Source organism: Tenrec ecaudatus, chromosome 15 (genome assembly GCF_050624435.1).
Source record: "Tenrec ecaudatus isolate mTenEca1 chromosome 15, mTenEca1.hap1, whole genome shotgun sequence".
Lineage (NCBI taxonomy): Eukaryota > Metazoa > Chordata > Mammalia > Afrosoricida > Tenrecidae > Tenrec > Tenrec ecaudatus.
Window position 1 is genome coordinate 41238740 of NC_134544.1, and position 27521 is coordinate 41266260.

Consider the following 27521-nt stretch of genomic DNA (forward strand, 5'->3'; position numbering starts at 1 on the left):
CATTATATGATGGGGCTTCTAAAAGTCTGTGGAAATGGAAGGAATAAGTAGTGACTTTATTCGTGACCTTGCTGAAACCTCCTATTTCTTATACTAATGAAGAATTACTAATGATTCATTTCTCATAACTGAGTAATTCTAATTGATAGCTGTTGAGTTTTGAATGCCCATGCATTACGCTGTTTAGCAATTTTCCAGGTACCAGTGGCCGTCAGTCACCTCGGACTCATGGCAACCCCTGATATATCAGAGGAGAGCCGGGCTCTAGAGGGTTTTCAATGGCTGCCATTTGGGCTGTTGGTCATTGGGCCTCTCTTCTGAGATGCTACTGGGTGGACTCCAATCTCCAACCTTTGGTTAGCAGCCTTGAGCTGAGATAAACTGTAATTAAAACACAATGACCCTGTCTACACCACCTGATGGAAAGGCGTTCGATGTTGCTCGCATTTCCAATTGCATGGATACGTAGAATTATCAAAGTTTTATTTCAGGAAATAATTAGCTTCCCTTCCTAATCTGAAAGATGACTCAAAAACAGAGAATGAGAAACTTCAGAGAGTCCAGAAGACTCGGAATCCCACAAAGCCAAGGTGACCTTCACCACACACAGAGATTGAGCAGCGTTCTGTCTGAGACTTCTAGCGTAACCGAGGATTCTGCCAATGAATCGGACAAGAATGTCACTCAAGGGAGAGGGTTGACCACAGACAACTTTGGAATAGAAAGCTCTCCCAAAAATGCAACAGGGATAGCTCACAGGTGAATTCCGAACCTTAGCTCTTAATGAAGACAACAGGAAGGAGATCTCTAGTCCTGTCCTGTACTGTTCCTGGCAATGGAAGATTGATGGTATTAAACCGAGCTGTGCCAAATTGACACAATAAATCAAGATAAATTACCACTGTGGAGGGCAGGTGAATGAGAGTTTTGCAGGCACTCAGGGGTGAAATTAGGCCCCTGGGATCTCTTGTTATGCAAGCCGCTGTGCCAGAGTGCAAATGCGACCTCTGTGCACAGGATCCGGCATCTGCAGGGACTCAGTGGAGGCCAGTTCAGACTCAGTGGCAACAGCATGCATTGGAATCTACTTGCAAGTGCTTTTTATTTTTCTCTCAATGTTTTTTAAGCTCATCAAGACTGTTTGGTCGAAACGACTGATTCTACAACAGAAAACCAAACACTTTAATCCAAATGATTTTTTTTTTTTTTTTTAAGAATCGTTTCAGTCGAAGCAAGATCGCAGAGAGAGAAAAGGACGGGCTTGGGGGAGGGAACGATTTCCTTCAGGTCTTTGGCAAGGTTGCTCACAGAAGGCTGCTTGAAATGATGGCCCTTTGGAATCAGGACCCTGATTGGATTGTGAGAAGGTGCTGGGGCAGCGGCAGAAAGGGGCAAGTAGGGAGCAGTCCTTAAGACCCACAGGAAGCTGTGTTAAGAGGTCCGTCCTCCGGGAACCAAAGTCAGTGGGGACCAGTTTGATTTATGTCCAGCCCAAGAACTCTCTTAAGTGCCTAGGAAGTAGAAAGACATGCTCTAGAGGCTGGCTAACAGGAAGCTCTTATGCAAACGACTGGGAATCAGGCATCCTGCTTCCAAGTGAGTGTGCACAGCGGGGCCCTCAGGAGTCATCTCAGAACAGCACACAGGGCCCCTGGCTCCCAGCACAGCTCAAGGAGCAGACCTGCCAGTGGGGGAAGAACACAGATTGTTCCCAGTGCTTCAGGCCCAACCGCCTCCCAGAGCGACAGCACCAGGAAGAGCGTTGGAGGAAGTCTTACCCTCTGCTCTGTCACACCGCTGCGCACGACACACCTTCAGTTTCATGTCTAGCTGTGATTGCCACCTTTCACGGAAGGCGGAGCAGGGGCGGCCTGCTCTGTGGGTGCCGCACAGGCTGCCGGGTATGGGAGTGACCAGAGAAGTCACTACTCAGTGGCCTGGCCACATCTGCTGCTCCGTGTATCTAAGTGGTTGAATACTTCATAGGGCGAAAGGCTCACAGAAGCTTTAAAAAGAAATTGCTACTAGCTTATTGTTTTTCCATTCAAAGAATACGATTTAAGGAAAAAGATGAGTTTTTGTCTCATCTAGGTCATAGTTATTTTTATTTTCCCCACTACAGGCCGTCCCCAGGTTATGGATGTCAGGTGCCCCGCATGGACACAACTCCTACCTGTCCTTTTTCACTGCCACCGAGTCAATTCTGGCTCAGAGACCCTATAGGACAGGGCAGACTGTCTCTTCAGGTTTCTGAGGCTGAAAATCTTTTTGGGAGTGGAAAGCCTCACTTTCTTCCTCAGAGTGGCTGGTGGGTTCGATTTGCTGATCTTGAGGCTAACAGCCCAACCCATGACCCGCTATGCCACCAGGCCTCCTTCTCAGCCATTGAATGGTATGCCAACTTGCCCTCACTTCAAAAGACTTGAACCAACCCCTTCTTGTCCCAAATTCATCATCACTTCGGGTTCTCCTGCTGCACAGGCAGCTTTTGATTCACCCGAAAGGCTGTTCTTAAAAAAGAAAGAAAAAGCACGGTGGCTGATTCCGTTCCACCCGCAGTGACCTCAAGGGAGACAGCAGACACGGTGTGAATCCTTCTGGCTCCCAGGGCTGCGAATCCTTATGGAAGCACACCCTCCCATCTTGCTCCCACCGAGGGGCTGGCTAGGTTTAATCTGGATTTAACTGGTCAGCAGCCCAATGCTTAACCCACAGCCTACCAGAGCCTTTTAGTTTGCACCACCTCCTGGCTTTCGGTCGATCCCAACTTAACAGCCATATAGAGAGCTTGAAAGACTCGAAATCCCTGTGGAAGCAGACTGCCTCATCTTTCTCCCATGAAGCAGCTGGTGCATTTGAACTGTAGACCCTGCAGTCTACATGCACAACGCCAAGCCCACAGTGCCACTCGGGCTCCGCTGTTTGCATGGAGGGAGTCAATTCTGATACCAGAGTAAGCCGATATCTTGAAGCAGCTACCCAAAGGGAGGCTTATAAAGAGATGAAAGCCCAAGCCAAATCCCCTGCCTTCCTTTACTGGAATGGCCCTAAACTGAAAGGGCGGAGCACGGCTACTCCCCAGGGTCTTGGAGGCTGTCAGTCGTTAAGGGAGGAGACTGCTACATCTCTCTTCCTCGATGGCTGGTGGTTTTGGGTCTCTGACCTTGAGGTTAGCAGCCCAACTTTTCACCCATTCATCACCAGGGCTCCTTTTTCCTATATTAAAATAAAAATAAATAAATAATAATAACCGTATGTGCCTGTACTAACTCATCCATACATTCTTAAGGACTATGTAGGTACAGATCTCATTTGTAAACTACGGACTGCCTAAATAAGCATTTGCCTTTTGGATTGATGTCTCAAGATAAAAAATGGCATAATAAAACATATTCTATTTCTAACCTGGTGCCTTTGCCTATCCAAACTCCCTCTGTTCTACCTAGAGATGAAACAAAAAAGCTCCATTACATTATTTTATCAGTACTTAATACCTAACTGGTTATTTAAGAGCACCTGGTGGTTAATATAAACAAATTAGCTAAAGGACCAATGAGATTACTGCATAAATCAATGTTTCCTTAGATCTTTATTTCCCTCTGACACGTTGTTTGCTCTTCCTGAACATTTGCAAATTTTCCCAGGGGGCAATGATGGATCATGGAAACAGGAAAGCATTTCCTCGTTGGCTGTCGATTTGTGCAGTGTCCACCTGAAAAGCACAGATGGCTGCAATGTACGATTATCATGAATCGAAAGCAACGGTCTTACTCTGGGCTGGGATGTTTACTCCATAGCCCACGTTGATTTCCCCCCTCTTCCTGCCAATACAAGCTCTTATTCTTCGGAGAAAGTTGCCTAAAAGGGGGGGAAATAATCTGCTTTTGACAAGAAAGAGGGGGAGCAAGCAGTCGTTGCTAGGTCTGGGATGGAGGGCTGAACTCAGAACAGGATGTCGATGGTGTCAACTTGGCCGGGGAGCTTCTTGTTTGAGGTGACAGGGCCCCCAAGACCTGCCTGGTCCCGGGATGTGCGAGTTAGATGCTCCTTGACACTTCCTTAAATGGGCAAAGAAATAGATTTTTTTAAAAGGACTTCTTTTACTGACACATTTTGTTAAAATTTTTTTGGGGGGTGGTGGTGGTAAGGGTTCTTTTAAGCAAACGTGCAACTCTTTCTTACACATCTAGCTTCACTGACACTTGCCTTTCTTACGGCATTTTGTCTTCCTCTGGGAATTATTTGATCAGGGGCCATTCATTTAGTTACTCAATAAATATTTACTGATATTGTCCCAGCATCTGGGGATACAAAAATGAATAAAGATATGCCTCCCACTCTTCCTTTGTTCATGGTCTGTTGGGGAGAAAGGGCTAAAACTAGTTACTTTTATGACACCCTGTTACTACAAAGGGCGGGGAGTTCTTAATCATTCATTCCCAGCCTAGCACAGCCCCTAACCTATAGCAAGCTCTTCACATGCCTGTTAAATTAATGAATGCACAAGTGCAAAGGAATGTGCTGATGTGGTATGCTGATACTGACGTTGAGAAATACTGGCTGAGTCAAACTGGGTGCTAGGTCTTGCATATACTAGCACCTACAGTGTCTATGACACATTAGAATGAAGGCGTCTTCATGTACAAATCTTTTTGCTCATCTTGAGGAAAGTGGAGTTAACCTATGCACAAAGAGATGCCTCCTATTTGGCCCTGGTATCTTAGAGGATTCTCCAAAAAGCTACCAAAGCATCTGGAAAGGGAGCTCCCTTGCCCCGCCGAAGCCACCAGGAGGGCATTCTAAATGGAAAGAGGGAGTTCTGTGGAGACTCCTGCCTCTCTCTGCTGCCCGGCTACGAGGATTGCGGGTCTGCGGAGACTGGACAACGGTGTCCACAGTGTGAAAACCGTCTTCCCTGTGTGCAGGAGGAAGGCCACGGCGACATGCTGATCTGTTCTTGCAATCCGATGAGTGATGAGCAAGCATTCTCTGAATTTGACAACTACTAACGCTCAGGGCGAGGAGCCCTGGTGGTCGGCGGTGAAAGCCCGACTCCACTAGCTGCTCTGTGGAAGAAGAGACCTGGATCGACTCACAGGAAGATGACAGGCAAGGCAAGGCAAGGCTGGGGGGCAGGTCTACTCTGTCGGGGAGGATTGCTATGAGTTGTATTGAACTCGACTGCACATGACAGCAACAATGCTACAGGGGGACATCCCTGAGGGGCATCCACAGGTCATGTGCCCAGCGAAAGGTGGCTGATGAAGTTCACCCAGAGGCAACCTGGAAGAAAGGCCAGGCAACCTACTTCTGTGAAATCCCTAGTGAAAACCCTCTGGAGCCCAGCTCTGCCCTGATGGAAGTGGCGCTTCAGGAGTGAACGCTGACTCATGGCAAGGGGCTTTGAATGCAATGTAGAGGGTAATTGGGGAATTAAGAGAGGCTGGTTTTCAGCCACAGGTGAGTTAGCAGGTGACATTTTAGATACTCCTGATATAGAGGAGCCCTGGTGGCAGAGTGCCTCATGTGTTTGGCTGCCCGCCCACCACAAGCTCAGCAGTTCAGAACCACCAACCTCCTCACGGAAGAAAGAGGTTTTCTACTCCAGTAAAGAGTTAGTCTCAGAAACCAATGGGGTTTCCCACACAGTTGCTCTGAATCATAGTTGACTCTTTGGGCTGAGTGTTCCGCAGTTTGTTTGGTTTTGGTCGGAGCCCCTGACTTGGGATGTATTAGAGTGACAATGAGTCATACTGTGACCGTCTGTTTTATTCATTTTAATACACGTTATCCTTAGTATCATGTGCTACAAACAATGTAGAAATACATCTGTAAGTTTACATGTAATGCTTCCAATCCAAATCTCCAAAGAGCAGATTTTGACAAAGATAGGTAATAATCGGCCATAATAAATAAAACTAAAAACTATATGTAAGTGTTCGATTAAATCAGAATTGACTTAAGATGGAGTCAATGGAATGAAGTCCTGTCATAATTTGGGGACTACCTGAATTGTTCTGTGTGTCTTGGAGCAGACGTAAGTCAACCAATTATGTTATTAAGCTTGGTGGTATAGTTGAAGGGAGTGGGCTTTGAAGTCAAGCCAAGCAGGGATACAATCACAGTTACACTATTTAGTTGTGGAAGGGTACAGATGTGTGAGAATGACGCTGGGCAAATGTCTATTATTTCCTAACCTCAAGCTTCAAATTTATGGTTAGTAGATTGCTAGCTTGTCTTAAAAACATTACTATTAATGTAAAATATCTTGTGGAGTCTCTTAACATCCTAGGTGGTCCATCAATAGCATCTCTTACTGACAAACAGCATCTACACAGGGACTAAGCCTCCAGGGATTTCTCTCTCACTGTAATTGAGGGATAGGGATAACCTGGCGATCAGACAGGGAGTACTGGAGAGAACTAGACCAGATGCAAATGCTCCCTCTGACGTGAGCAGAATAAACCCTGCCACCTGGCCTCCTTTCTGTTGCACTTTGTGCTTGATCTGGTTTTTGATATGTTCTGTTTCTCTTTTTCACATCAGGGTCTGTCTCTGTTGAGCTATGTCCTTGTTGGCAGTCTTCTTGACTCTCTGTTGGGTGCTTTTCGGTATGCAAAAGCCAGGACGGGAGAAACTACAGAGACGACAAATACAATACGGGTTCTTGGGGGGTGTGCACTGGGGGAGGTGGGGGGGCTGGTTAAGCAAGAGCTGATATTAAGAAGTTCAAAAATAAAATATTGTGGAACCGATTGTGGTAGCGATTGTACAACTCTGCTTGATATGAGATATGAATTGAACGATGGACTGGCATGATGTGTGGATTAGCTCCTAATAAATGGTTTTGGGGGTAAAAAGAATGTGTGCCCAATCAAAGCTCCCTACTTACTGCAAGGCCAGATTATCCACCTAGACAGCATATGGCTGACTAGTCCAATATTTTGATTGAAGTGTATTTGAAATAATATCTTGCATTCATTATTTCCCGATGCCCACCGTAAAAGAAATCCCATCTGCCTTACAAAGTACAAGTCTGACAGAAAGATGAGAGGCAGTAAGAAGGTGCAATGTATCTAAATGGTAAAAATCCTTTTGGAAGTAATTCTGCTTTAATAATGTGTACGCATCTTAAACAATGTCTTTTTCACCAGAACACAGTTTTAGTTACAAGGGAAGAATGTTCTGTGAACATTGTGAAGTTAAGAAACATTAGGGGAAAACCCACCCAGCCAAGTAAATACTGCGTTGAATTTAGCATCGTAGCTATGCAGATACAGGACAAAGAAAAGAATCGTATGCTCTAGACCATCCTCGTCTCCGTCTTGTGTTCCCACACACCCACACAGCCTAAAGCTCGAGCGGTACACTTCACCGGCACACAGAAACAAACGTGGACCCTGCACTCCGCCTCACATTCGATATTGCAATCACTGTTCAGTCTCAAAGACAGATGGATCTGGCAGCTTTTCAGGATAATTTCATAACACCCAACATTTGGAAGAGTGATGTGGGAGCCTATCAGAGCATTCCCAATCTGAGCCCCTGGAAGGTATTATGAAATGTGGAATTCTGAGAAGCTGTCATAAACCTGGACAATGTAATTTTCCTCATTCAAGTGCTTTCTTGAAAATGTCATATGTATATTCTCCAACATGTCTGGATAACCAACATTGGAAAGGTTAGGAAAGTGAGCCAAGTAAGAACATCTTGTAATGAGCTGGGTATGTCAGGGGGAATAACGTCCATTAGTACTGATATCTTAAAATTAACATTTTAATGAATAAAATAGCAATAGAACTCAACTTCAATTGATTCCTGAACCAAAATGTTTTTTTTCCCTCCTTACTCTCCTCATCCAGTAGAAAGACATATGACCTGAACACTGTTTAACTACCCTGTGTCGGCTTCTGAACCACCCAGATTGTTGGCACACAGTACAAGCTGCCTACATCTTAGCTACTGCAATGGTTAGTTGCTGCTTTTGAGAGACTTGGCAGTCAGTGTGCATCGTGTCCTCTGAGAGTGGGAGAATCGGTTTCTTTGATTACTTATCATTGTTTTACTGTGATTGTTGTGGTATTTAAGCTGAAACCAAACCAAACCCCGTGCCAGTGAGTCTATTCCCACTCACGGTGACCCTATGGGAAGGTTTCCCAGGAAACTGCCTTTGACCCTGAGCTTTGGTTTGCATTCGTTTGCATTGAGGATTGCATTCGTCTGGTAGAGCTCAACAGCTTGATTATGGGTGGTACGAAGTAACATCACATCCTATTTCTAGAATAAATTTCATTTGGATAAATAGTTTACTTGGATGAAAAGTAGGGCTGAACATGCATTTTCTTCTTTTCTCTTGCTATTTATTAACTTCTAAGTTCTATTTCGAAAGCCAGCAGATGGAACATTTTAGCACTGGCAGAATGACCTCTGCATACTTGCTATGCCCAAGGAGATGAAGCAGAATGTAGCTGTAGATTGGTTCTTGATGTGGATGTGCTTATAAACCATTATAACAGCATTAGTGAAAGAGTATGTCAGGGTCCTTGCAGTCTATAAGAATGGATGTACGCATAGATTGTGTTAAGAATGGTACGAGCCCCCAATAAAATGATTTTAAAAAGGAGGAGCTGATACCAGGGGCTTAAGTAGAAAGACAATGTTTTGAAAATGATAATGGTAACAAATGTACAAATGTGCTTGACCAATGGATGGATGCATGGATTATGATAAGAGCTGTATGAGCCCCCAATAAAATGATTTGAAAAAAAAAAGAAGAGTAAGTAGTAAACAAACCTTTCTTCTGAACATTTGTATGAATTATTCCTTCCTGGAGTTCTTAATCTTAGCCCTGATCAACCTTGCAATGATTCATCTATCCAGAGTGGCTATTTACAGAAAATTTACATGTTTATTTCTTTATTTTCTAATAGTTGTAAATGCTTCTCTAGTTTTTGAAGTTATTTGCACAATATTTCAAAACAGAAGTGAGAAATCTTTCTTTGTTTGAATCCCATATATTTTATCAAACATTCTCTTCCTTATTGTTAATCTGACCAGGTCTCTGTATTCATGAAAGAGGCAAACATTCCTTCTGGCTTTGGTTCCTTCTTTGTCTGTACTCTAGCAGTAACCTGAGATTAATCAGGAGTTTATAGTCATTTGTAATAGTTTTCATTGTTCTACAAAAAGCCACAAGAAAATAACAAGTCCCTACAGACTTTGGTGGCATGCCTGAAACAGCCAGGCTCTTATCAAGGGCACAGCATGTAAATGCCATTAGAGAAGTCCCACAGCCGGGTTCTGCTCGGCCACCTGTCATGTGGAACCACAGCCTTGCTTACCTGCCCCGGCACCTGGTTACCATAGCGATTGGGTTAAAGTCATACCCCGAGTTGTAAAGTCTGGCAGACTAAAGAAGGCAGCTATCAAGCTGGACAGCTGGTGTTAAAATCACGTATTTCCAGTTGAGCATTTTTCAAAATACGAACACCGGGGAAACAATAATACACGTCAGTACAACCGCGCAGAACAATTCGGCTACCACGCAGGCCTGTAAAGTGACAGCTGGCGAGGCTTGTCAGCGAACGTTATAACAAAAGTGCCCTGGCTGGGACATAGCTACTGCGAAGGTTAAAATCTTCCACTTTATTGGGTAGACAAGGAGGCTATGAAAAATCTCCAGAGACGCTTAAATGTGAAATGTCCAGGTCGCCGTGTGCCTTTGTAACACGCAGACCGAGTGGAGAGAACGGAGACACTGAAGTGATAGGAAGACGACTGGTAAATGCCCTTCTGGAATTTTGGGTTGGTAATATAATTCAGGGAAGGTTTACATTTAACAAGGGGACCACATATGCCTTGGAGAAGAAGCGTTAGCTGGCCAGTGAAGGTCCCACGGCGCCACCACCGTGCTATACAATGCTGGGCAAGTGACAAGCCCTTTGTGCTTCAGCTCCCCCACCTGTAAAATGAGAGATCTGGACGAGCAGCCTCTAAGATCTCTGCCAGCTCTGGGCTTCTCCAATCCTAAGGGGGAAACTCATAAAATAAGGCGGTGTCTGGCTTGTTTTATGGTACCACGTTTTGACCAGTCCATTTAACACATGTTTTGCGGTGACTCTCCCGTGGGTAGACCAGAAACTCTTTTCCATTCCTTCCTCGTGGGCTCTCGGGTCTTGTTCTGACATCTCTGAAACACTGCCTGAGATCATGTTGCACAGAACAGAGTTGAAAGCATCCTCCCACTACACGCTTCATGAAATGACTCCACAGGCACGCCGTCACACGATGCTTCAACACAGGCATGGGAGGAGCGTCGTAAAGGTCAGCATGCAAAACAGCAAGCTTGGGTGGTCCTCTTCTGTTTTTGAGTCTTTTGTCTTAAAGCCATCGTGTCTTATTGGCTTAAACATTTGGTCAAGGATAGAGAGACAATTGGTTACTTGAGAGAGACTTTTTGGGAAGACCAGACGTGTAAGAGAGGAGAGCGACCAACTGCCTAGAGAGTAAGAGACATGCAGAGGGAACTTACGGGTCAAAGGCCGCAAGCAGGAAATTAAGCAGGAGGCTGATGGACTGCTCCACGTGGATCTGGTGCGTGGTTGGCATCCGTTTGTTGAGCTGGTAAAAAATGGTGGAGAGCACCGCCTCCAAGCGGGCCACATTGAGTTCTACGTTCGGGTCCAGGTTGTTGAGCGCATTCTCCCGCAACGCTTCTATGACGTTCCAGATGTCCACCAGGTGCACTACAGACAATGAAAGCAGAGTAAACATGTCAGGCAGAAGTCACGGAAAGGTGAACTCATTCTTTTAATTGTATCACATGTTCTAGACTCTTAATGGTATGTGATTACCTGTTATCCAGGGTTGATGTGAGTAAAGGTAGATAGCGCATGATTTCAATATATAACAGAAAGCTATGGACTGATTAGACACTGAAATAGAACCTTATTTCTAATCTTCATTATTCACCCTTGGAATAGAGTCTCTCTCCATGTTTCATGTGAGGAATCTGACCATCAGAGATATTAACCGACAAATTACAAGGTCAGTCAATAGTGAAATTGGTACTTCAATCCAAGATTGTCTGGTTTAATAGCGTTTTCCATTGTCTACTATCAACCCTTCAAAAAGAAAGTAAGTATGTTTGATAGAATAGCAAAACTGCATTTGAATATTGTGGTAGTTACATAATCTGGTATCACTTGAGATTGTTAAGAGTGAAGGGGTGGAGTTTAGCCTGTTGATCAGGTTGCAGCTAGATGACCTCATTTGGAGGAGCTACAGAGATAACCAGCTCACTGGAGGCCACATGCTGACAAGACACATGGAGACCCCTGGTGGAACCGGAGCCCTGCAGCTGGAGGAGCCATATGGAGACCCACACCAGCGCTGAGATGCTCCCACTGCCACTGCCTCCATGAGACTTTACATCCCCTGGCCTGTGATCTCCCTGCATTCTGCATCATTGCATGCATTGCATGAGTCTGAAGAGGACTTTATAGATTGGCATCAGACATACGGGCTAATATAGAACTTATGGACTTGATCTGGACTGCGCTGGAATGTTTACTCAATATACAGTTACTCTTATATAAAGCTCTTTCTTATACACATGAGTCTTCTCGAATTTGTTTCTCTAGTCAACCCGGCCTAACACAAGTATTTAAAATGGTTTGATGAGGTTGGAATTAATAAAAAAGAAAGGAAAAACTAAAGGAGGCAGGAAGACAAGGGAATAGGAAATATTCAATTATACAACAGCAAAACTAAGTCATAGCGCACTTATCAAACCTGGCCAAGTGATTGACTACATTATAAGTTGGTTGACTACATTATTGGCCATCTCATTTCATTTGACATGGTTATTGTCTTTAGAATAGTTAGTATGTCTTTTCTGTTTCCCCTGGGGTCTTCTGATGACATCTCAGAAATCATAACTGCAATTAAGATAATGAAAATACCTATCACCACTCCTTTGTAACCCACTTTACTCTGTAAGCCAGGAGACCCTGATAGGCTTTCTGCTCCTATTGCACAGAATTTGGTACAATTGCCATCATAAAGGATCCATGCTTTTCTGTTTGGATTCTTTTGCAAGGTGCAGCAATATCAAAGGGGTCCATGTTGTTGCATGTTGTATTGTTAGGTGCCATCAAGCTGCTTCTAACGCATTGCCATTGTACACACAACAGAGCAACACACTACCAGGTCCGCCACCTTCTCACAATTGTCCTTGTGTGTGAGCGCATCGCTGAAGCCACTATCCCAATCTATCTTGCTGAAAGTCCCTTCTTCATCGATCCTCAACTTTACTAAGCAGGTGCCCTTTTCCAGTGACTGGTCCCTTCTGGCAACATGTCCAGAGTATGTAAGTTTCACCATCCTTGATTCCAAGGAACCTCCTTACTTTCAAGGAACATTCTGGCTGTCATTCTTTGATGACAGATTTCTTCATTTTCTGGCCAAAAAACAACCAACCAAAAAACCCACAGCCACCAAGTTGACTATAACTCTGAGAAACCGTAGGAAGAGATCCTGAGGGTATAAATCTTCATGGGAGGAGAGAGGCTCAACTTTCTCCCTGGAGCAGCTAGTGGGTTTGAACTGCTGATCTCGTGGTTACATGATCTAACGCTTACATGACAGTGCCACTAGGGCTCCTTATTCTCCGGACACTGTATGGCACATTCATTACTCTTTGCCAACACCGTAATTCAACCGTACCCATTCTTCTGCATTCTTTTTTATTTATTGTCCACTTCTCACATGCATACAAGACAACTGACAACAAAATTGCTTGCTAGAGTCAGACACGGACACATCTCCCTCCTCAAAGTGAAATCTTAGGTTTTTGGTTTTTTTCTTAAACACTTGCAAGAGGTCATTTGCAGGTGATTCGCCCACTGCAGAATGTCTTCTTGTTTCCTCATGCTGCTTCAATGTTTGCTGATTGTGAAGCCAAGTAAGGCGAAATCTTCCACGGCTTCAATCTTCTCTGTTTATTACTGTGACAGTTGGGTTTTGGGTCAACATGGCTGGACCAGGATTCTCAGTGGTTTGGTAGTTGACGCCCTTATGGCTGTAATCTCCTGTGACATGATATGATCTAACATACTATAAGCGACTCCCTGATGGACTCTGGGATGAGCAGCCGAGCGGTTGTAAAAAGATGCGAGTGAACTCTTGTCACAGCCCCGATGGAACTGCAAGGAGGTTCCCGTGGTCTATTTCTAGTCTGGGTAGGTCGTGTGGAGAAACGTGTTTGCTTCTTGCTGGGTGTGCATCTTGCAGCTGGGTGTGCATCTGGATTGCTTACATCTGCTTCTCTGCCCTGAGCCAGTGGTCCGCCATATTGTCTGTCTATTTTGAAAGTCTTCAGTGGTCTGCCACTTGATCCGCTACCTGGGATTCACTTGCCTTTGCGGTCACGAGCCTGTCACCTCCCTGCAGCTCTGGGTTACATCAGCCCCTGCAGCTAGGGGAATCAGAAGAAGACTCGAGTCTAGCATCTGACCCATGGACTTGGTTCCTGCCTGGACTTGGACTTGACTGTTTCTACAACCAGATGAATCATTTTCACGATATAATTTCTTTCTATACATACATACATACATACATACATACATACATACATACATACATACATACAGGCATTTCCTTTCTTGCTTGTCTAGGGAACTCAGATTAACACAATCACAAGCCTGCTTATTTGTTCAGGTGCCAGGAATTTCGTTTTTAATATTGAGGAGCAAGCGTTACTGAAGGCTGAGGTCTTTGATCTTCACTAGCAAGCGCTTCCAGCCCTCTTTCCTTTCAGCAAGCAAGGATGTGTTATTTGCACACCACAGGTTGTTAATGATTCTCCCTGTCTTCCTGACACCGTGTTCTTTTTATAGTTCAGCTTCTTGGACTGTTTGCTCAGTGTACAGATTAAGTAAGTATGAAGAAAGACTCCAACCTTGACAGAAACCTGTCCTACTTCTAACTCTGTAATATTCCCATTTGAGTGACTACTCCTTGTTTTGTGTACAGGTTCCACACTAGCACAAGTCAGTGTTCTGCTCACCCTGATGCTATATTTGAAAAAATAAAACTAACGTCGTTTAGGTTCCTATTCTGTGCCTAGCATCAGACTGTATGATCACTGTGTGCAACTTTCTCTTTACTTTTTTTTTGTCTCTGAGTGGATTCTGTGATTTGTCATTTTTGGTGTTGGGAGATGTTATCACCGATTCCTTATCTAGGACCCATCATTACAACAATACTGTATTTTGAAGTAAGCCTCTCTCCTAGCCAAGTTTGACTTCATGTTGTGTACCGGTTTGTGTACATTCTTGGATGATCAAACTAGGCGGAAAGGAAACCAGTACTCCCAAGTCTTGTTTTTGTAAGGAACTTTATATGCATTTCTAGATCTAAGATATAAGTGGAATAGGCAAATCCCTAAATGGACAGAACTATGTAATATGAAACCTTCACTTGGAAGATTTACTGTTATTTTTAATAACGACTTAAAAATAAACCATTTTTTGCTCTGATGGAAATAAACTTGTGCGGACTTAAAGGAACACTGGAATTGGAGTTCAAAGACCTCAATCAAAGTCTGGCTCTGCTGCTAACAAGCATGTGACCTATTAGACTCCAGTAAGCAGAGCCTCATCTTCTTATCGCTCAAACAGGACGGCATCACCTAGGTGGCTGTCACATATAGGCAATAAGTGCTGCATGATTAATGCACAGCGTGTTAAAAGAAGACCTTACAGGTTATACTAAAAGATATGATAAATATCTTTCCAACAGAGATGCCTAAATATTTGTTAAATTTGGATAAATTCAGATTTAGTTGAATCCAATCTAATCTGTACAGTGGTAACATTAAACTCCCCAAACAGAAAATATTCGTACTTCTTAAATTTGTCCAATTTATCAATTTAGTGTCCCCATCCCACCCCGGAGAATTTGTTTGTTTGTATTTATTCTTGATGAAAAAGCAAAACAAAACAGGAACTTCTATAATTATTCCCTCTATATTTGGTCCACAGAAGGAACGGATCTTGGCTAAAAACAAAGATGACCAGAAAGAGGTTTGCTTTTGTTTTGTGGACTAAGCTAAGGCATTCAAGCAGGTGGAACATAACAATCTCTGGTTAGCCTTGAGAAGAATGGGAACCCAGAGCACGAAGTTGTTCTTCTGCAGAACTTGGACAGAGATCAAGAGACAGCTGTGTGAACAGAGCAAGGACGTACTGCAGGATTGAAAATCAGGAAAGGTGTGTGTCAGGGTTGTATCCTCGCACAATACTTATGCAATCTGGATGCTGAGGAAATAATCAGAGAAGCTGGATTATACGAAGAAAAATTTGGTATCAGGATTAGAGGAAGGCTGATTAAAAACTTTTCTGTTTTGTTTGCCAAATAATCTTTTATTCTACAGATACATTATTATTATTCAATTAAACCATCATTTTATTAGGGCTCTTACAACTCTTACACCAATCCATACATCAATTGTGTCAAGAATGTTTGTACATATGCTGCCTTCATGATTTCCTAAGCATTTACTTTCTATTGAGCCCCCGGTATCAGCTCTTCTTCCCTCACCACCACCCCTGCCATCCTCATGACCCCTCGATAAATTTTAAATTATGATTATTTTCATATCTTACACCAACCTCTGTCTCCCTTCCCCCACAGGGTTTCTCTTGTTCGTCCCCTGGAGGGGTGTGCTTGTGCTTGTGTGCTGATCATTGATATTGATTTCCCCTTCCTCCCCTCTTTTTCCCACTTTCCCCCTACCCATCTGGTATCACTAGTCCCATTCCTGATCCTGGATTCCGTGTGTCATGAGCGCTTATCTCTTCTCTGTACCTGTGCACTTGCTCTGGGCTAACCCACAGTGAAAGGCAGTAGTGGAACAGAGGAAGATTGTGTTCATCGGTGCTTTACTGTGCCCTGGTTGACTCATCTCTTCCTTGTGAGCAATCTGTGAGGGTTAAAGAAGTGGCCATCCAGCAGAGAAGCAACAAGCCCACATGGAAGAAGCACTGCAGCCTGTGTGACCATGAGCTGTCTAAGGGTTCAGGTAACAGACATCAGAAGACCCCAAAGAAACAAAAACCATGTTGTTGAGAACGAGGGGGGTCAGAGCAGAGACCCCAAGCCCATCTATAGACAATGGGAAATCCCCTCACAGAAGGGTCACAAAGAAGGGATTAACAGCTTTCGATACATGGATAACACAACCTTGCTTCCTGAAAGTGGGGGGAGCTTGAAGTACTTGGTGACCGACTGAAGCTTTCAACATAGACCCCATGTCAATGTAAAGAACCCCCAATCCTCACAACTGGACCAGGAGGAGAGTACGAACTCGCCACTGCTTCTGGAACCAGCAGTCAAGAGCTCACAAGGTACATTATGTTAGGTAAATCTATTGCACAAGGCCTCTTTAACGTGCTGAAAAGCAAGGATGTCACTGTAAGGACTAAGGTGTGCCTGCCCCAAACCTTAGCATTTGCAATGGCCTCACAGGCACGTGCAAGCTGGACATAGACTAAGGACGAGTGACGCAGAAGGGACTCACTGGGATGATGGTGTTGGTGAAGAACACGGAACGCACCAGGGGCTGCCAAAGGACCAAACCCATCTGCCTGCGTGGAAGTACAGCCAGAGTGTCCTTAGAGGCCAGAGTGATGAGACTTTGTCTCACATGCTTGCTGACATGTTGCCAGGAGAGACCAGTTCCTGGAGAAGGCTATCAGGCTTGGTAAATTAGAGGGGTGGCGAAAATCAACACCATGTATTGACTTTGTAGCTGCATTCGTAGGTTTGCACAGAGGAACGACTGTGAGGACGGCACAGGCCCGGGCGGTGTTTTATTCCATTGTCCCTAGGTCACTGCACCTTGAAAGGGCACCTAACCAACATATTAGACGCTCTGGTTCTCATTGGCTCTGATGAGATGTGTGGGCCCAGCAGGTAATCCCGGAGTGAGTAGTGATGATCAGGCCTGTGCCGGGTCACCATGGGGAGCATTGACTCTTATTATGAACGAATATGAAGTCACCATCATACGTCAGTTATTAAAACACCTAAGTTCTACATTTGTGCCCCACACATTCACGATCTCGGTGTAGGAAAAATAAAATGCAAATTAAGGGTCACTATAAAAATGAAGAATTATAAGGGACCGAAATAAAACTGATTTTCAGAAGTATGTGCAAGGCTCTGTGCCTGGTCTTGGGGATTGGGTGGTAAACAACACCACAGGCTTCTGGCCTAGGAATCTACTTCCTGATGGAGACACAGACATGGCTTTCAGCATGATGAGAGAGGCCGACGGGCTTTGACACAGAGGGGTAGATAGAAAACTAGAGGTTACAATACGGCGATGAAGGGGCTGGGAGACGAAGATAAGGTTGGTGGAGCACCGAGCTCACGATACAGAGACTAGTCTTCATGCTGAGAGTGTGATGGCACTCAGGGAAGCGATGTCAATGGGAATGCAGCATATAGAGACCCCTCTGCTTGCACTGAAGAAAAGCCTGGTGATGAGCAGACAGAATACGAGCAGGCATATGTTTGCTATTTGTCCTGGGGGTGGGGAGGTGGCGCTCCAGCTCCTGGAGCTCTCCTAGCACAACATAATGCCATTTGCCTGCTCTTGCACCGTCTTCCCGACCACTGACGTGCTCGGGTCCATCTGTTGTGTCCAGCTTTGGGGCATTTTTCTCCTAGTTCCATGTCCTTCGGCCTTCCCAAGCATGATGTCTTTCTAGAGATTGGTTTTTCCCAACGATGGCTCAAAGTCAGCAATAAGAACCCTCACCGTCTTCCCTTGGAAGGAGTGTGAGCACGACTTGTAAGGAGCGTGGCTTCCCTTGCACCCGACTGTGCAAAGCAGCAGGAGTCTATTGCTGTACTCCGAGCAAGGCGTGCTTTTCCCGGGGACTGGCAGGACACAGCCAAACGGTAATCATGCATGTGGTGAGTACTTCCTTCTCGGGGTGGCAGAGTCAGACAGGCACAGGCTTTATAGCGCCTGGTTCCACTCCAGGCGCCGCTAATGACTCACTAAAACACCGTGAGTCATGACCTCACCTCTACAAACTTTATGATTCCCTTTTAGAAATGAGAGTGAATGCCAGGCTGCGGGCGTTCCTGGGGAGGGTCAAAAAGAGCATGTATATCCAACTGCTGACCATGGTGTTTGGTACATAAAAGTTACTCAAGAAATGACAGCTCTCAGTGTCAAAGCAATTAAGCACTCACCAATTTAGAGCGACACCTGCTATTAATGTGCACCAGCTATGAATCCAAATAGGAACGTCAGCCCAATCCACCCAATCCAATAAACCGAGCGGCATCTACTTTCTATCCCGTGACTGCCGTGCAAGTCAGAACCTGATGGGGCTGCCTTGCTTTTCTGGGTTTTACAAGTTTTCCACCTTGTAGTCTTGTAGTGTGCAGTCCCATCGGGACTTCTGTTTTTTGGTGGGTATTTGAGTGCCGGTGGCGGGGGTGCTTGTTTCAATGGAAAATATTTGAGTTTTTCTTCTCTGGTTACTTTCTGCAGGCTTCTACTTTCATAAGCTTTACTATGTTTTGTAAGTGAAGCAGATACCCGTATCCCAGCTTCAACCACGGCTATTTATTAACTTGTTATTAATTGTGCTCTAGCAGAGTTCTAATGGGTTTTACTAAATCCAGTACTTACGAGACCTGTAGCGGAAGGCTCTCCTTACTGAAGGTTTGTGGGAAACTTTATTTCATTGGCAAACAGTTTGGGCCTGAAGATCATAATGCAGAAATGACAGGCTTCCGATCTGCCTTCCCTACGGACTGTACATGTGATCCTTACTGTCACAGAAGTCATAGCTGCCCTATGGGACAGGGTGGGACTGCCCCTGGGGGTACGCCACACTGTTAGTTTTGAAGGAGGGGAAAGCCTCATCTCTTTCCATTGAATTGCTGACCTGGGGGTAACCCATGACGCCATCAGGGCTCCTGTCCATGGGGCCCTAAGCATGTTCCCAGGTTTCTTTAAGTGAGAGTTTCCTATCTGTAAAATGCAGAGGTCCCTTGGAGTCCCTGCATTACAGTTAGTTTGAGGATCAGGAGAGATAATCCATGTAAAGCCTTTTGCATAGTACTTGGGAGATCATATGCATCTAATACGTATTCAGTTATGATTACTGAGAAACTTAAGTACATTATGGATGAATTACATAGTAGGACTACTAAAGAATGTGCCAAGTAGAGTGTCATAAGGAAGTTACAGGAACTGTATTTTAAAAATTGAACAGTTGTACAAATTATATTGCTTGCTCGTTGGATTGTTATTGCAAGGTCAGCAGTTTGAAACCAAGAGCCACTCCTCAGGAGAAAGACGGGGCTTTCTCCTCCCATAAAAAGCTGCAGTCTAAGAAACCCACAGGACTAGTTAGTTCCACCCTGTCCTATGGGGTCCCTCGAGCCAGCATCCACTCCATGGCAGGGAGTTTGGTTAGTTACCGTCCAGTCCATTCTGCCTCAAGGAGACCCCCCGCCCTTGCAGAGTAGAACTCTGCTTCATATGGTTTTCAAGGCTGCCTTTGGGAAGCAGATCACCGCGCCTTACCTCTGCGTCACCTCTGCTGGGTTTGAACTGCCAACCTTTACAGCGCTTACTGTTAGGCTATCATTTGAGCCCAGAAGGAAATTCATTTAGGCTGTACAGTGATGACTGTGTGCCACTAGATGGCACTGTGCATATTTTACTAAAGCACCATCAAGCTTTAACTGTCTGTGATGGAGAACCTGTTCATTGGCTTGCTGTCAGATACAGAAGGTCGCAAAGAGGGTTCCTTCCGCTACATGTTTGCATGCGCTTCTCTTAATACACTAGATAAGGGAACAGCTTACATAATGACATTCTTTAGTTGACACGAACTGAATCAAGAATGAACGAAATGTCATCTTGAAAAGATATTTAGTATGTCACAGAGTAGAGACGTAGTGACCAAGCCAGACCAAAACAAATCTAACCAAACAGAATCCTGGAGAGTTGATTCTGACCCTTCGTGACCCGCCAGGACAAAGCCCACTGTCCCAGAGGGTGTCCAAGGCCACAATCTTTATGGAAGCCACACCTGCCTTCCACTAACTTTAGACAGACATTATTTAATAGCTCATTAATATCTTGCAGTTCGTCATTATAAATAAATAGAGCTGAGCCAAACCTTAAATATTTTGCCTAGAATCTAATCCAGATGGCCGTAGATCTAGACTGGTGCAAGAGACAGAGGGATGGGTAACGGAGGGGTGGAAGAGCTTGCTTATCTGACGATCGCCTCGTCTGCTTGTCCAGGGCTTCAATTCTTGCACTAGCAGATGGAGTCTTTAGTCTACGATGGGAGGTTACCTTAGTCCAAGTGTCCCTCACAAAATGTTAAAGTGACAAACTCCTTTATATCTGCCGGAAATAATCGATGTTGCAAACGTTAATGGAAATAGTAGAATCCTACAGACAGAAGTAACATTGAGAGAGAGGATATTAGAAGATCGGGGCTACTAGAAGACAACTTCACGATTTGGGCCCTAAGCACGTTACCTGGTTTCTAGTCTAAGAATTAACCCAGGGTCAGCCTTTTCTGCTCCACATTAAGGACATCTGGTCCAAGCCAGTAGCAGACCTCAAGAGAAGTAATTTTCTAAAGAACAAGAAATCTCGTCAAATTTCCAAAGCCCAGATGCTACCATCTGTTGATTACAAATGTTGTGTGTGGTGGGTGGGGGGGTGGGGTTGAGGGAAGAGCAAATGATTTTGATCAAGCTCACTGGGTGTTCTGACAACCACTGATTATGGGGGTCCCCAAAGGGCTTTCAATGAGGCAAGGTTAATACACAAACATCTTACACATTGGTCCTTTCACATCAGTGATTCTCAGCCATGGCTGCAGACTGGAATCACTTACAGGCTAAATGATCGCGTCCACAGAATGCCCCACAGCTGCTGGTCCACGGCCATGCTGGGAAGAGCCACGCACCAGGCTGGTTAAAAAGGCAGAGTCTCAGGCCACACCTGAGATCTAGAAAGTCAGCATTTTAACAATTATTATTTCAGAGGGCTTTGCAGTTGACACCAGTAAGAAGGTCAATCATTGGACACTGGATCCTGATATGTTTTTGAATGAGGCAGAAAGGAAAGCGCAGTTATCCTGGGAGTTGACCATACTTCTCTGTGATTACCCCATGGATAATAGATACACATCTATGTGTATTGCTCTAAAACATAAACATGTACACTGACATACATATGCATATACACACGGGTGACGATCTCCTGCATCATGGAAGCTGAGGAGCAGACCTGCTCTGTATGCACGGGGCTGCCATGAGGAGAGGCGTTGGCCCCTCGCTGGTGTGCGCTGGTGCACGTGTGAGTGTGCAGTTGCACACAAGCACCCACGCCCATTTCCATTCCTCACACCGCCCAACAACCTGGCACTTCGAGCCCAGGGGACTGCTGTTGAGACCTTGTCATGACTCCCCCTCACCCCCCCCCCACACCTCTGGATCCTGCAGGTCGAGGTGGGGAGCTCTGTGCTTGATTCGCTTATCAGAGGAGAGGAGATATTTCTCATGAGCACTCACTCGTGCAGGCTGACCTTCTTGCTAAAGGTGCCTCTGCAGGGTCTGAGAACCACATGCATTCTGCCAGTGCTCCCAATGAGTTGACAGGCTAGGTTTGAAATTCCAAGCTGTGCTGGGTCACAGAGCAAAATCTCAAAAGCACATTTCTTGGCTTCTACGAGAGTACATTTGGGGATTGAGTTTGGAAGCTACTCAGCAAAGTGCTGATGTCCTTAGAATGAACAGATAGTCAGATTGTCATGCTTTTGGTCTGCTTGCTCTCCAGTGGAAACGCTCAGTATCGTAAATGCCAAGTGGACATTAGGATGCTTTTAAGAAGCTTCATGGGTGGGTTAGCCAGCCACAGGGATGGGGGAGGGGGTGAAGAGGTGGAGATGAGAACTTATTCCCTGTGAGTATTAGGAATGGCTCATTTCTCCATCAAACTCATTACCTCCTGCCACCAAATACCACCTTTCTCAGTCTCCACTCAGAGACCTGAAGCTTCATGCGTTCAGCAAGTTTCTCTTCCGCCTGTAGGATGCACTGGTAACTATCTGGATGCCACAATCTGAGCTGCAAGCCAATAGGCAGGTTCCCAAGCTCTTACAGAATTTACCTGTGGCGCAAACTAGAGCTACTAAGTAAAATTCGTGCTGCGCAAGAACCCACAATAATGTATTTTCTCTTAAAGAGGAAATAAAAGAAAGTCTACTTGAATTCAAATATTTCTGACCTTTTCCTCTCTTAGTTTCCAACTTCAGACAATGGGAATAATCATATCCACCTTTCTTATGTGACAGGTTTATTTTCAGGATGCATGAAAATTTACATGGGAAAACACTTCAGAAAATGTGAAGTACTATATCATTTCTGGCCTTATTTTTGAGAGAAAGGCAGTAACCTTTCCTGTCACACCCAGGCAAAATCATATTCATCTTCCCTCCAAATTCTTTGCTTTCTTCTGTCAATTATAAACATATCTGAACCTTAATAAAAGCTTTCTTCTGTACCCTCAGCTTTATTTTCTCTTGGTAAATGTAGTTATATTATAAATCTATGAGAGACCCTCGCATAGTGAATATTTAAGTTCAAGTTGAGATCAAATACCTATCGTGGAATCTCTGAAGACATTCGAGAACCCTGGCTAACTAGGCCAAAAAAAAAAAAAGAAAGAAAATTCCACTTCTCAAACTTAAACCAATTGTCTTGAATTCGGACTACTGGTGACCCATAAATTGCAGAGTAAACGTAAAATCCAATTTTAATGACGGATTTTTTCCCCGGAAGTAAATCGTCAGCCCCTTTTGAGGCACGCTTGGGTGGACGCAGATGGCCAACCTTTTGATTAGCAACTGACTGCCTCCGGCAATTGGGCTCCCAGAGATTCCAGTCACTAATTATGAGGCATTTCTCTTTCGTTCTTTTTTGGCACACACCAGCATTAATATGTGGATAAACACTGTCCTCGAGACATATCTGAGTTACAAGGAACCACAGTCAACGACCTCCCAGTTTTGGGGTGCGTTTCATTGTTAACAGATGGTCCTACATACAATGCTGCAGTGCCTCATTTCCTTCCAGAGGTTCCACTTTTAATTTACTGCTTGAGCCCGGCCGCACAGCCTGGTGTGGCCTCGTCCACCACAGTAAGGTCAGTGTCAGTGCCCGAGGTTGGAATGGGCAGAAAGCGGGGCAATGTTTAACAACTGAATGGTGCACGTGGCCGGCAACCACGAGGAGGCTGACTTCAAGGTACCCCCATGCCACTGGCTCCATCGTAGACCAGGCCCAGAGCGAGTTCTTATTCGGTGTTTCATACCATCAGAAACCCCTGTTATGAATCAGAGACCGAGGGATTCAAGTTTCTCTACCTGTCACACCTGTATTACGTGTACCCCCAGCAAGGTGTCTAGCAAAGGAAGCCGTGCCCTGAGGTTCTAATCCAGAGAAAGAAGGGGAGGAAGGCTGTTGCCATGGCTACAAAGGTGGGGGACATGAAGGCCTGTGATCATGGGGAACGCGTCAAGGAGAGCACACGAGGAAGGACTGTCATGTGACTTGTAGACAATCATCAAGGAAAAGAGTAAGACCTTGGGGGCGAGTAAGTGGGCCGGCCGGTACACTCTCAGCAGTGGCAACTGGGAAGAGGTCAGGCTCAATCGAAGAGGTGGGGGAGCTGCTGCTAGTGGAATAGAAGACCCGATCCAGAAGAAGATTCCTAGGCATTTGCGAATGATTCAAAAGGAAGAAGGCAGCCTTTTGGAAAACCGGAGCACACAGTCAGGAGAAGGCTACGGTGAGGACGTTAAACATGCCACGCAGGGCTCATTTCATCACCTCAAATACAGGTCTGGCTTCTGTGGCATGTGCACACCTGCAGAAGCAGAACGAGCTGATGCTGAAGCTGCTGAAAACTCCAAGGACGATTTGGACAGGATCTAGATCCGTCAGATACTGATACAGGCGGTGGTAATTAAAAACAAGCGAGGTAGTCAATTTATGTCAAAACTGACTTTTGATGGAGTCGCCAGAATGGAATCTAATCGATAAAATGAAAACTCAACTTCACTGCCATACAATCAATTCTGACTCACAGCCAACCTACAGGAGAGGGTGAACTGCCCCTGGGGTCTCGGACACTGTACCTTTCATGGAACTGGTGCATTTGAATTGAGGTGCTGGTGAAGAATCATGCCAGTACCGTGGACTGCCAAAAAGGACAAACAAGTCTGTCTTGGAAGAAATAGAGCCAGAGTGCTCCTTTCATGCAAGGTTGGCAAGACTGTCTTACATCTTCTGGACATGTTGGCAGCAGATACCAGTCCCTGGAGGAAAACATCTAGTTTGGTAAAGTAGGGGTACAGTGAAAAAGAGGAAAGGTCTCCATACGATGAATTGGCACAGTGGCTGCGACACTGGGCTTGATGGAGCAGGGCTGGGAAATCTTTTGTCCTATTCCACGCAGGGTGTCAATGAGGCAGCGCAGACCCAAAGGCACAAAGCCACATGGTGGTCAGGGAACCTCAGAGCGGTTTGGAGGAACACACAGGTCCCTGTCTCCGGTCAGGTGCTCACAAGCTGAGATGTGTAAGGGAGGGTGTGCCAGGACAGGGGTGGATTCCCGGGAACAATGGCATGACTGAGTAGACGAGTTTGTGCTGGAACTAACTGGAAGGCATCGGTGAGAAGGTAGGCAGGATTCATAACTAACTCACCCCTTCCAGTGCCTACTATCTAACACCTTTCCATTTGTTCAGGTATGTAAATAGATGAAGCATTTGTATGTTGTATAGTATAACCCTGAATGTCATTGAAAAAAATCATTTTATTGGGAACTCATACAACTCTTATCACAATCCATCCATTCATCCATTGTGTCAAGCAAATTTGCTGCCATCATCATTCTCAAAACATTTTCTTTCTACTTGAGCCCTTGGGATCAGCTCCTCATTTCCCCCTCTTTTCCTCCCTCCTTCTCTCCCTCCCACGCAAACCTTTGATAATTTATAAATTATTATTTTGTCATGTCTTACATTGTTCAACATCGCCCTTCATCCACTTTCCTGTTGTCCTTCCCACAGGGAGGAGGTTATATGTAGATCCTTGTGATAGGTTGCCCCTTTCTATTCCACCCTCCCGGTATTGCCACTCTCACCACTGGTCCTAAGGGGTTCATCTGTCCTGGGTTCCCTGTGTTTCCAGCTCCTATCTTTACCAGTGTACATCCTCTGGTCTAGTCAGATTTGTAAGGTAGAATTGGGATCATGATAGTGGGTGGGAGAGGAAGCATTTAGGAATTAGAGGAAAATTGTATGTTTCATTCATTGCTACACTGCACCCTGACTGGCTCGTCTCCTCCCTGCTACCCTTCTGGAAGAGGATGTCCAGTTGCCTACAGATGGGCTTTGGGTCCCCACTTCACACTCCCCTTCGTGACCTAAATAAAATGATATCTCCAGCTAAATAGCCATCAGTGAAAAGTAGGGGTTCTATATAGAGCGGTGAATGGGTCTCCAAACTTGATCTCTGATTCTAGAGAGGTGGGCAGGAGCCATAAGCAGCCATTCCGCTGGTCCCGATAGACAATGACGTCTGGGAGCCACTGCTATGGTAGGAACTTGGACGAGAAGGAGCTCGTCAAGGGCAGAGAAGAAGGGGAAGCTGATGCTCATTTGATCCGGAGGGATTTGTTTGAAAAAGACCGTCCAAGTCCCCGCAACACGGTGGCCAGGAAAGCCACGTGCAATTTGGCTCGTTGTTAAGAGCCTATCGGTTATATTTATAGGCCCTCGGGTTTGCTTTCTGACGTGAGCAGGAGCTATGCCTTTATACAACATAAGCCCAAACAGAACTTGAACAGCTTGCCACATTTTATGTATGTCCAAACCCCGCATTTTCCTTGATCCCAAAGTATGGCTTTACCACCACAGTCCTTCCAGTTGCTAAGGATCTTTGAACAGACGCAGCATATCTTATGGAGATAATATTTTAGTTTCCCTTTAATTTCCTGGTGTAAGTAGATTTAAAAAGGCTTCAGAAAAAGGTCTCTGGCATATTTTTGGTGTGAAATCAAAGTTGAATATCACACCAACCATCAAAGGCCCTGGCAGGACATTCATTGGCAGAACATCCATTGGCAACTAGGAAAAAAAAAATCCACTTTCATTTCATTGTGTTTGTAGACCCACATGGTTATTCAAAATAAGGTCTAATAATTATGGTTTCAATAGCTGTCAAACTGTGAATTAAATGTAACCAAATTCACTTCAACAAGAATTTATTAAGCCTATTATTTTCAAAGTATTGCATTGAAGAATATAAAATTCATCAGAGGTAAATGGAAAGAAGTATCTGAGCAGTAACTACTTTTTGGCTGTCGATGTGTAACTATGTTCAGAATGCATTTAATTGTTTTAGCAGAGGATCTAGTGTCTTATCTCCTCTTTATGTAGTCATTTTGCACATGACTTTGAGATCTTACTAGATCTTTTTGTATAGGTTTCTTCTATGGAGTTTTACCATTTCCTACATACTAGTGTGCTAATTTAGCCATTTGCCGCCTTCTGCTTAAACTTTTATAACAACCCCCTTCACTTATCTCTAGTTACTTTGCCTTTCTACCTGTCCTAGAAAGGTTGGTCATGCCAATCTCTAACACCTCCTAAATCAAGACCCAGGTGCTGAGCATGAAAATCAGTGTTTGGCTGTCTGTGTACCAAGCTTTAACTTCATGTCCCACCACTCTCTAGCTTCTCCTATGAGTCTTGCCTGCCACACTGCCTCTGGCAATTCTAGAATATGCTCTTGACCCTCTTGGATGTGCCTTGACTCAGACTGCTTCATCTCTGAGGTGAGTCTTTCACTCCACTCTCCTTGGAGCTGTTCCTCACATGCCACATGCCCTGGGAAGCCTGTTTTCTACCACTCGCTGGGCTTGCAAATGGAAGTTGCTCACCGAGTCCTCCACAAGGAGATTAGACCATTTATGACATGCTACTTATGAACCAGTTCCCCACCTCCCCCCTTCTTTAAAGGTCAGCATACCATTAGACTTCCCCTAGAGGATGATCCTTGACATTGTGAGCTCAGTTTTTCATCTAGGGCCATGCATATATTTCCGGAAAGGGCTCATGCTTTTACTGATTCTCCAAAAGATAGTTGGGAGAAAAGCTTACGAGCAACAGCACTGTTTTTGAAGTATCTTGGAAACACACACTATGTCTTATCATCTCTGCACGCCTCACAGTTCGGTGCACAATCATGAATGGCCTGGAAGCGAGGATGCTCAGCAAGTAAGCCAATGAAGCGCCTCCAGCACATCAGGTGTAACATGAAAGTCCTAGATCCTTGTCTTCTGCCTCGACTTTCTCAGAAAGCCCAATGAGGCTCCTGGAGCATAGTTTTGA

General features: G+C 44.9%; 1 protein-coding gene across 3 annotated transcripts in view; it reads right to left on the reverse strand.

Annotated features, from left to right (window-relative positions):
* The window catches only part of DTNA (dystrobrevin alpha), a 301290-nt gene that overhangs the window by 111949 nt on the left and 161820 nt on the right, over positions 1–27521 (reverse strand). For all 3 annotated transcript variants that reach the window (XM_075532539.1, XM_075532540.1, XM_075532541.1), the window contains exon 5: positions 10532–10745. In XM_075532539.1, coding sequence (XP_075388654.1) covers positions 10532–10745 — 214 coding nt within the window. The remainder of the gene's footprint in view (positions 1–10531; positions 10746–27521) is intronic.